At 37.7% G+C, this 11,444-nt stretch overlaps 1 protein-coding gene across 1 annotated transcript; it reads left to right on the top strand.

The window, feature by feature from the left end:
* Positions 1-1,036: 1,036 nt before the first annotated feature.
* Positions 1,037-10,808, top strand: LOC122868469 (adhesion G protein-coupled receptor E1-like). The gene is made up of 23 exons (XM_044180453.1): positions 1,037-1,042; positions 1,428-1,466; positions 1,581-1,940; positions 2,090-2,221; positions 2,401-2,547; positions 2,657-2,782; positions 3,484-3,627; positions 3,796-3,942; positions 4,037-4,183; positions 4,298-4,335; positions 4,738-4,818; positions 5,235-5,264; positions 5,385-5,547; positions 5,644-5,757; positions 6,060-6,235; positions 6,334-6,540; positions 6,639-6,842; positions 6,978-7,219; positions 7,319-7,385; positions 8,211-8,302; positions 8,765-8,924; positions 9,192-9,248; positions 9,599-10,808. The coding sequence occupies exons 3-23, from the start codon at positions 1,598-1,600 to the stop codon at positions 9,668-9,670; spliced, it is 2,889 nt and encodes a 962-aa protein (XP_044036388.1). The 5' UTR covers positions 1,037-1,042; positions 1,428-1,466; positions 1,581-1,597; the 3' UTR covers positions 9,671-10,808.
* Positions 10,809-11,444: the final 636 nt, after the last annotated feature.

Raw genomic sequence — 11,444 nt, 5'->3', positions numbered from 1 at the left:
TGTAACAGATGCATGTGATTCCTCAAAGCACATATTTTCTATGTTGTAGAATTTTTCAACCTCAACTCAGCAAACTATAACACATTTATAAGGTTCAGTCCCTGCAAAACACATTCACACCCACTGAGAAATGGTGACTTTGATAGCAAAGGAGGAGAATAAAGACATTTGATCCCATTTATATGTCTTACATGGGCTTAAATCAAAGTATCCAAGAAGAATATCCAAGTCATGATCATTTAGTCCGAAGCATACTTACAAACGTCTACTTTTACATAACTTTTTTGGAAGAGTTTCCCTAACCACACATTTAAAATGTTATGTTGATGATTTGGTTTGACAAAAATCTGTTTAAGCTAAAATAAAACGTTCACCTTTAGGCTGTCTGTCATTAGTAAAAATTAATTTAAAATGTTTTGAAATGTTTGCTTTTTGTTTACAAATAGAGAACCACAGCAACAAATAATAACTGGAATCCAATACAAAAACTATAAAAAATATATTTTAAATAAGACAATAGAAAGCATAGAATTATAAAGCTAGAGCATCTTTGTCATGGTTAACAGGACACGTGTTGGTTTGAGAGAACAGTTTGTGTACACAAATTATTATTTTTCACTTTGTCAAGCTCATCACTCATCTTTCTGTTGAAATTATAACTAATTGCGGAGTGCATGCCTTTAATCAAATTACAACATGTTGTTCTTAATACTTTTTAAAATGCGTGGCATATTGTTTGGGGTGATCCTCTTACTACGAATCAGATGGTGAGTTTTCAGAGTTTTGTAAATGTATTGCAGTATGCCACTCGGAGCTCTGTTCCCTCCTCATCTCTTGGTGTGAGCTGTGTGACCCTTAAGCTTTTCCATCACAAGTGAATTTGCATTGTTTTTTGCATTGGTACCAAACATTGTAAAAACAGTTTTTGGATGCTGTGCAAATTTCCAAAATGCACTTATACATAGCTTAAACAGTGAAAATGGATTTATTTGTGGACTGGGACCTGTCACGATGAACTGCTGTGCCTTTTCACTCCTCCTGGGTGAGTTAATTCATGTTTCATATAGTTGATGATGTGTCAAAATTAATTATCACACTGAATTAAACGAGTATTTCGAACCACAAAATGTTCTTATAACGTAGAGTACGTTGTTGTAACAAATGTCAAAGTTTAGGCTTTTACATGCCTTTTAAGAATACATGTCTATTTCTTGTCATCAATATCAGCAGCACCAGTTCAGCATAGAGTCTTGCATATATTTAGTGGACATTTACATGTAATCCTTATGTGAAGACTTTTAAAGAAGGCATTAAAATTTGGTTGCTATGCAAATTCAATGTATGCATTATCGTGGGAAGTATACTTTTTTAACAACTGACAGCTGTTCTCAGAAACAATAACTCTTCTTTGTCTTTGTGCTTTATAGGTTCACTCTTCATCCTTGGCCATTGTGTTTTTTCTCCTGGTATGCATGATGTTCACTTGTAAACATCAGATACAGATTCTGGTTATAGGTGAACGAGCAGTAATGTTTGTTCATTATTTTTGACATACAACCATGTTTTGTTATTGCATGCAGGTTCTTGTGATGGATACATGAACATAACTGAGCCATGGCGCAACGTATTATTTACATCATCTAAATTTCCTGGCTACCCAAAGGATGATGTAGCTCTTGCTCAGAAGTGGATTCGCTTCACAGGGTTTGGTGGAGACAGAATAGTTACAGGCTGCTATAACGGTCCCATTGGTGGTACCCAATACGCCATACATGTTCCATTTTCATATCCAACAACTGAATCTGAAACTCCAACAACAGGGACTGCATATGGAAATTGCATTGGTGATAATTTTCCAATGAGTGTGGTCCTCTGTCCTGGAGGATTCTACATATACAAACTATTAGTGCACCCATATAGCAATATGGGTTATGTAACCTGTAAGGAATGATTTCTCATTATCATCCTTTGCTTTAGGTTTTAGTGTAGACATGTCAATGATGTGCTGCTAACTGCAGGTAAAGAGCCATAGTTTTATCTTTTCTCTCTCTCTCTCTGTGTGTGTGTGTGTTGTGTTATCTCTGTTCAGATCATTATGAATGTAAACCGGACTCCTGTGGACCACTTGCTAAGTGTTCAGGTTCTGGAGGCTGCATTTGTGTTCCTGGGTATGAAATCCCCCCAGAACACCTACCCACAGCAGATTCATATGGTTGTATTGGTAAGCACATTCATTTGATCTGAACTGTAGTCAATCACAATGTGATTCATAATGATTGCAATTATCTCTTTTTTTGTTGTTGCTGGAAGCACGATTCTTTATACACATTATATTCTGCATTTTGTGATCATGTACTGTATTTCCCACCTTAAACTCCTTTCTTTAACATCTCTTGGCAGACATAGATGAGTGCCAGAGGACTGAAGGAATTTGTGGTCTTTACTCCAATTGTACTAACTCCATTGGAGCATACTTATGTACCTGTTTGGATGGATTCAGTGCGACAGATCCAACATTATCACCTGGAAAGTCCAACCAATGCAAAGGTGCTGTTTAAAAAATGTGGCGTCTCACTGCCATTCTTGAGCTGCAATGACATTATTGTGTTCAGGCTGATACAAGTTGAGACTCCAGTTGATTTTTTTCCCTTTATAGATGTTGACGAATGTCTTGACAAAGTATGTGGTGATCATGGGACCTGTCTCAACAACGCAGGAAGTTATGTGTGTGAATGCCATGAAGGCTACCACCTTGTATCCGAAGCAACTTCTGTTTGCCAAGGTCTGTTTACTATAATGTTACACATCACTGGATAATCAAGACCAGCTTTTTTCAGGTTCTCCTTCTGTAGCTATTACCAAATGCAGTTCTAAATGTTACGTTGGAGTTCTTCTCCACAAAGTTTGTCGAAACATTAATACTTGGTGGCTTAACGTTTTTTTATTGAAGAAAATATAATCTAATATATTGCATTTGTGAAGTTGTTTCGCCTAGTCGTTGCTGGGATGCTATGCAATAAAACAATCACCAGGTAAATAGAATGCAAATATATCCTTCAGATTTTCCAAACTGACGGCTTTAGGCAGATTTGGCTTTGTCAACTGGACAGGGGTGACTGACACACCCACTTACTGTAAAATTATTGACCACTGATTCAGTGTTGTCTTAAACTGAGATGTCCACCTGTACAGCAGTAGTGTCACAATGCATCTACAGTAACTCCTACTCAAGAACAAGAATCAAAATACCTGATTTCCTCCACACAGGTAAGTTAGCCACCACTCACCATCACCAGAAAGGCCACCTTATTCTGGAAGAGAAACATGGTTCATACTGATCATTAGTTTATATAAACATTATTTGAGTAAGGTATTTTTTGTTAAACTCATACTTAGGTGCTTTTATTTTGGAGTGAAATGACCCTTTCCCATTAATTTCTGTATATTCACAATTTGATGCCAACTGTGTTAATTGTCCCTCAGATATCGATGAGTGTTTCAACTCCACCGTCTGTGGCCCTGACTCTGTTTGCACCAACACACCTGGCGCTTATACCTGTGCATGTCAAGTGGGGTTCACGCCAACACAACCAGATGAGGAACCCAGCGAGGCCAACATCTGTCTTGGTATTTGAATTGATGTTTTTCAGATGCAAGATGTCTTTCAGCATCTAGGCGCAGACGTAAAACTGCAATTCAGTTGCAACTTTTCACTTCTAGGTTCTAACAGAAGTCAAGAGTCATACACAAAGCAGTGTGGTTTGTGGTTAAGTTGTGTATCATATATTTTTACAGATGTTGATGAGTGTGTCAAAGATGCTACTCTCTGTGGACCTGATGCCAACTGCACAAACTCAATTGGATCTTACATTTGCACCTGCTCGCCTGGTTATCAGCTGAACAAGCCAGACGTGATAGCAAGCATTGCTAACCCATGCACAGGTGCGTGAATATGTTCACTATTAGTGTGACTTTCGATTTTACTATCATATATTTTACTATTATGTGTTTTACTGTGTGTTGTCTGTTTCTACAGATATAGATGAGTGCAGTGAGACACCTGGTATATGTGGTAAACAAACTGTGTGTACTAATGCACTGGGGACCTTCTATTGTTCTTGTCCCGATGGATTCTTCCCTTCAACTGGAATCTTGTGGACCTTAGGGGTCTCATTTTGTAAAAGTGAGCTTAGAGTGCAGTTGGCTACAGTATATACAGTACACTGCAATATCTTGATGTGCTCAGTGACTGGTACATTTTTTTCTTGTTTCTTTTTCTTCTACACTGACTCAACAGGTCTTCAGATGATTTTAGATGAGATAAAACCCCCAGAGGTAAATATTGCCAGCAAAGTGGCACTGTTAAAGAAAGAACAGTTTTACCAACCAACCAATTTTGCAAACCTTAAGACACGTATAAGATAACATCCACAATATCTCAAAAAACAACAACAACATAAATGTGTCGTAGGCTTTTGTAAGCATCAATTTTTTTTCATCTTGTGGACAGATCAAAGTTACCCATGAGAGAAGTTAGTTAGCCTGACAAATTACCCGTGCCTCAGTAAAACATATACAGCTAGCTTGTGCCATTCACCACACACAGATGCACTAAACCACTACACTTGTGATGAGAGTAGGCAGAGGTGAAAATGTTATATTTCATGACAAATACTTTGCCAAAATATGTCAATGTTTGAATATTATTCACTGCAAACTACACTGTATTTGCTACAGGGACAGACAAAAGAGAGAGCTTTTCTTGGCAACATGGACCAACAACTGAAAGACAATGCAGGCATCATCTTACCAGAAGCGGTGAGAAGAAAACAGAGTGGCCCTCTCCAAGAAACCTTTAAAAATACTAAATGTATTTCTTTCCATGACACTTTATTCACTGCAATGCTGATCTATATAGAGGATTGTGTTAGTGTTAATATTTGACTCAGCCTTGCACATACTTGGATGCTGTCATATTAAAAACACTCTATATACAGTAGATGTGGTCAAAATAGCTGAGAAGAGGACTGTCACAGCTTAAGTCTTTCAATTTTAGCTGGCTTCATTAAGATAAGGAGCTCTAAACTCAGTAGTTTTGTAAAGTGTGCACAGCTAGTTTTACATAAACTGGAAATTAATTCAACTTAATTTTAAGTTTGATGCACATCATGTGTGGATGACACTGCAACTTCATTTACATAATTCTCCCCCTCTCTCTTTTTCTTTCTCCACAGACTGTGGCAAACAGCTTCTCAGCATCTATGGTAGTTGGTGTTCCATAAATAACCTGTGTCACTTTAACTGCAGTCTTTTGAGGATGCATTAATCCTACTTTGTGTTTGCATCATCAGGGAGGTCAGTTATTCAAATATTTATTCTTGCAGGAAGTGTCAGGTGCTGGACCACACTCCAGGTCAGTCAGGGTGAGTAGTGAAGGGGACGGGGAGACCGGCAGTGTGATCCTGGGCATCTCAGACCGTTTAGTGTCTGCAATAGTGCAGCCAAGTCGGAACCAAACCAGGAGAAATGTGACGAGTTCAATAGTGGGTAAGAGATATTTGTTTTAGTTTATTGTAGACATTTACTGTATGAGTGAAGGGTGGATATAAAACCAAGCTGTTGTAATGCTAATCTGTGTGTTAGATTTAAGTCTTGAAACTATTGGACCTGGAAGCAACAATGTAAAGAGGTCTTCTCTCTCAGCCAAAGGAAACACCATGGAGATCAACCTGGAAAGTCTGGCTAAAAATAACAATGGTGAGAAAAAACCCTTAATAAAAAAGATAATGGCAGTTACCAAACTATACATTTTTTGAAAAGAATCAGTAATTTTGCATCCCCACATCCCACAAATAAGGTACATTTGCCACTTTGTTTTGCAACATTTTGCAATGCAATTTGACTGTAGTAAATCACCCTGCACAGACTTAATAAATACACCAATTGAAAACACAGTGCTGTGGAAAATGACATTAACGTTAAGTGTGTAAAATGGGGTATGGTAAAACTGGTATGGTATTTTAAAGCGTTGATCAACTCCACCATGTGGACATTCCCAGGTTCTGCAGCAGCTGCCTTTATGACACTGAATGGGATGGAGAGTCTTCTTAGTCACCAATACTTTAAAACAGAAAACAGTACAGAGATGTACTCGGACGTCATCACTGCAATCTTACCCTCAATGAACAACACCAACCTCACCGAGCCTGTCAACTTTACCATCTATCACAAGAAGGTGCTCCCTAGTTTGTCTATCCATCTACTTTTTAAGATAACAGACGACTTGCTAACTTTCAACATATCTAAAAATCTTTGTTTCTCTGGTTTCATCAGATAGTACCTCAATCAGGTTTTGTGACCTGTGTGTACTGGGAGGACAAATCAAAGGAGACTGGAATCGGAGAAGGAAGTGAAAATGGAGGAGAAAAGACCATGCGTTGGTCAGTAGAGGGCTGTTGGATTGCATACACCAATGAAAACTACACGGTGTGCAGCTGCTCTCATCTCTCCACATTTGCCCTCATCATGCAGATAGGGGAGGTATATAGATTTATTTGTGAATGTGCATTTGCTAATACAGGATCCCACACCCAAAGTCGGGTCGATCACAGTACGTGTTTGCTTGTGTGTCTTCTCAGCCTCCGCCAAATGATCCTTTTCTAGAGTGGCTAAACCGAATGTGTGTGATTGTCGGACTATTCTTCTTTGCGTTGGCCATCTTCACCTTCCTCCTGTGTAGCTGGAACCCCAAGATCAACAACACAGCCCGTCTTCACCTCTGCCTCAGCCTCTCCTTGTCCCATCTGCTGCTGCTGTGGAATGACAGATATGTTGACCATGAGGTACAGCAAGACTAAGAAGCAGATTTAGTCTTTAGAAGTATTAAATGTGACCCAACTGAAGCTAACCATTCTTTGCTGAGGGGGTTTTCAGACACATTCTATTGTTTTCAAGATACTTCTTATGTGTCTCTATAGCTGGCCTGCACCGTCATGGCGGGGCTTCTCCACTTCTTAGTTGTTGCTAGCTTTGTGTGGATGCTGCTGGAGGCGCTACAACTCTACCTGTTGGTCCGAAGGCTCTCCAAGGTGCAGGTCATCCAGAGAGATGGCCTCCCCAGGCCCTTTCTCTACCTGATTGGCTACGGTGTTCCATTTGTGATTGTGGGTATTTCTGCACTGGTATATTCTGATGGATATGGTGCTACTGAGGCAAAAGTGTGAGTAGCACAAACAGTAATACATGCACTCATATTCTCTTCTATGTCTGATGTGCATCTAGGTTGAAAAGATTGTTTATGTGTTTGATTCTGTTGCAGGTGCTGGCTCTCTAGACAGCGCAATTTCAACTGGGCTTTGACAGGCCCTGTGATTTTAATCCTTGGAGTGAGTATTTTGCACACTAGCAGTTGCATCCCATATATTTCTCTAATTTTAACTTGTCTGGACCAATTTCTAGCTAACCGAAAAAAAAGCCAACATACAATTTAAGACTAACTTTTGACAAAATATTGTTGTAGGCGTGGTGATACAAGATTTCTCTTTTGAAGCTCACTGTCCTGCTGGATTTATGGTGAAGACCAATTTATGTGGTGCAATCCAAGAGAAATTCTATTCTTTTTCTATTGGACGTAAGAGATTTGGCTCTTAAAGCATTGTGGGATAGCAGGCAACACAGAACTAACCAGAGACATGAAAAAAGTGAGGGGTTGAAAAGTGAAAAGTGTTAACTTAATGTAAATGTAAACATGCCTGGATGCTGCATAGTGATTTGCCCAAAAAACTCACAATGAAAAAGTGACGCAGTGGCAGGCCAGGAAGTGTAGTCTTTACCAGCTGTGGATCAATTCCTCTTTTGTGTGTAATTTGCCTTCAATATTACACACAAAAAAGAGGTGCTGCTTGGCACGGAGTCACGCACAGACTCATGTAAATTGTTGGAGAAAGTTGTAGGTTGCTTATTTACACAATGTTTGCTAACAAGAAAGCTTCTCGTTAGCTTGCGTTGATACGCCCACAGGCAATATTGCATGATCTGTTCCCTTTCAGTGAGTCTTCAATGACACATTACTCTCTATGTTTTACATCATTTACAAGCATTATATTATATTGTAGTATTGAAGGTTTGTGTGGAGGTCTTTCATGTATTTTGTTCTTTCTTTTTTTGGCAATATGCTGTTCTATCTCAGCCTCTGTCTTTTTTTCTTTAAGCTTAATTGGACATTGTTCTGTGCTACCCTATGGAGTCTGAGACCCACCTTGGCCAACATGAAAAGTGATGTTTCTCAATCCAAAGACACCAGGTAAGATTGTCTTGGCATAGAAATGATGAATCTGAAATTTGTGACTGGATTGTATTGTTTGACTTGTTCAATAGAACTTTTTGTTTCCAGGAAAGTTGAAGGTGACAATTCACACATGATGTACATACAGTACAACAATGTATCAAACACTCTACATAATGTCCATTTGAATGTAGTTCATAGTCTTATGCAAATACACAATTTGATATTTACATAGAGTGAAAAGAAGTACTGAAGAAATTCATTGTAGGGGTTGATAATGATTGGGTTGGGTTAGAGTTGGATGAGGGTTGAAAGTGTGCTCACTGTTGGGTTTAGATTTGCACTAAAGTAAAGGTTGGGATTACATAGAAAAAAGACAACACAATCAAAGTGTTAGAAATACTGTACTCAGTAGTCATCTGTGTTTAAAGAATTATACATTATTAAGATAAAAACCGATCACATTCTCATTGTTTACAGGTTGATTGTGTTCAAGATCCTGGCCCAGTTTGTCATACTGGGCTGTACCTGGATTCTAGGCCTGTACCAGACAAACCTGTTCTTCCAGGTCCTCTTCATTTTCCTCAACTCCCAGCAGGGCACTTTCCTTTTCATCGTCCACTGCCTGCTCAATAAGGAGGTAGTCTTCAGCTAGATCAGTCACGACATGCCATTCAACTACTGACACTAAGCTAATACTAATACTATAAAGAGAATATGAATAGAATGTTAAGTTGCATTTGTTAAACAGATGAGCTACACTGATGTTTAACATATAATTTTTGATACTGTGGATATTTTATGATGTTATGTAGATGTAGCATTACTTATTTGTAATAGGTTGGTTTGTAGTTGTTGTGTATTTTAGTATATTTTTAGCGTTGATGTATTGATTTGTATGCTCCAGGTGCGAGAGGAGTACTTGAGATGGCTGACATGCTCTTGTGGAAAAGACAGATCTGTGGTTAGTCCCTGGAAATATGACACATTATGTCGAGCAGTTGTAGAAACTTTAAGTCCACTTATTTTTTTATGTAAATTTTATGTAAATAGTTGTATTACTGAAAAGTTTGAGCAAACTAAAGTGCCACTTTACATCCCTTACTATACATCCCTTATGAATCTAATTTAATGACGCATAGCTCCAACTGATTTTACCATGCCATATTCAGTGTTTTGTATGTGAAAAGGATGAGCAACCACTCTGGCAACAGACAGGTGTAAACAGTGCAGATTTTAAACATTTGGTTTGTAGAAAGACTGCATATCAATTTCAACAACACTAATACTTATTATAAAAATTTATTTCAACAGAAAGATGCACCTTCAGTCTCTGAGGATTTGGACAAGCCTGAGGAACAGACAGATGAGGGGAAAAACGGATGATGACTAATCTTGATGAAGGGAGCAGAAAAAAAGGAGAAGAGAGAAAGAACAGAGACAAAATCATCTGTATCATGTTGTTTTTATCTTTTAGAAATTCTAGTTTAACGAATGCAAAAGGTGACATGTATTTCAGTGAGTGCTACTCTTTCTCCAATTACTGTAGTCAGACTTTGAATAACTGTACAATACAATAAATAATGGGGTATTAACACTATCAGTTAATATAATTATGCTGAAGAGACTTGAGATGTAGTTCATGTAGCAAGTTTGATAGTCATACAGTACATATTTGAAAGCTTTTAGAAACCTGCTGTTTTTTTGTCATTTCTACACTATGTCCTTATCATGTTAAACTATAATAACTATTAAATTACCTTAACAGATTAATGTAGCAAACATTAGGGCTTGCACAAAAGAAAATAATAGTGTAAAAGTATTTTTTACTCCTGAATATTTTATAAAATGAGACCCATAATATATGAAAGTCATCACATTGTTATGAAACATTGGGAACTTTGAAATTGTCACCATCTCTCCACCTAATTCATTTGCTTGGGTGTGGGAGCTTTCACAAACATGTTACTGCCCACACCTGTCAATCACTGTCTAAAAAAACCCAAACCTTCTACAAAGTAAAAACATTCATGTCTCAGTTGTTTATTTGTCTTCCCATTTGCATTGTATTTACATGAGAGCTGGGACACCTCGAAGGTGTATCGAATTTTACAAGACAAATTCAAGGGACGGGCAAAGCCAAGCATATTCTCTCTCATTTACATTGTATGTATTTAAATTGTATTTACCTCACACATGGATTCAGATGCAGCGGTCACAAAAGCATATTAAACTTAAAAATGTTAGATCGGTAACATGAAAAAACACCCAAGAGTGCAAGGATCAACCTAGTTTACTTCTTTGTATATCAAAGAGGTCTCTACCAGACATGCATATAATGTATGCATTACAGAAGAAAATAAAAACATCTCCTTACTGCCCTTTATCATCTTTGGAAGGCAACACTGATGTGCACTCCACTTTTGGCACTTTCCCATCTCGTCCTTGCAATCATTCATCACTTTAAAAGTTTATTTTTACTGGGATAATGCACATTATTCACTATTACTGTGGCAGTATTAACAATTGGCAAGTTTTTCTTTTGGAATTTCTCTTGTTGACATCTGAATTTCTCTATGTGCTGCTCTTTGCCTATTCTCATAAATTATAAAATAAATTAATGACGGCTTTTGCTGCTCATGATGCTGTTTGCACTAGAGGTTTAGACTACACATCAGAAATGAGGGACAACATAAAGCAATTTGCATTATAATTTAATATGAGAGTTGTAAAGTAATGTTACATGATAAGGCACACATTTTGTTTGTCTACATGCTTACCTTTAAGTGTGTATACATTTCCTAAATACTGTACACAGACATTACTGACTTTAACTTGCATTGTATGCAGTAGTACAATGCATATGTCTACCTCAAGGGTGCAGCATTTAATCACATACAATTGTGGTCATTTTTAAGACATCAACTAATTTAAATAATGTTGGGTAAAGTGTGAATCCTAGTGTTTCCTTTTGAACTGTACCTGTATGTCCCAATGAAATGGTGCTTAGAAGTCTGTGAAGGTAATATTCCTTATAATTTGAGGTCATGCCTTTTTTGGCACACCATCATATTTATTTTTTATTAAATAATGGGGTTGATGAACTATGATGATAAAGAAGAAAAAGCTTTGAAGGGGGAGGAAGTCATTTCATCAGGAC

Source organism: Siniperca chuatsi, linkage group LG21, assembly GCF_020085105.1.
Source record: "Siniperca chuatsi isolate FFG_IHB_CAS linkage group LG21, ASM2008510v1, whole genome shotgun sequence".
Lineage (NCBI taxonomy): Eukaryota > Metazoa > Chordata > Actinopteri > Centrarchiformes > Sinipercidae > Siniperca > Siniperca chuatsi.
The sequence above is the reverse complement of the archived record's forward strand: the minus strand, read 5'-3'. Positions and strand labels throughout refer to the sequence as shown.

Bases quoted from the DNA above. Each gene is read 5' to 3' on its own strand.
- LOC122868469 (XM_044180453.1), top strand. From the start codon at position 1,598: ATGAACATAACTGAGCCATGGCGCAACGTATTATTTACATCATCTAAA. The intron at 5,548-5,643 runs GTAAGAGATATT...TCTGTGTGTTAG, and splicing joins TGTGACGAGTTCAATAGTGG to ATTTAAGTCTTGAAACTATT. The intron at 6,236-6,333 runs GTGCTCCCTAGT...TGGTTTCATCAG, and splicing joins TTACCATCTATCACAAGAAG to ATAGTACCTCAATCAGGTTT.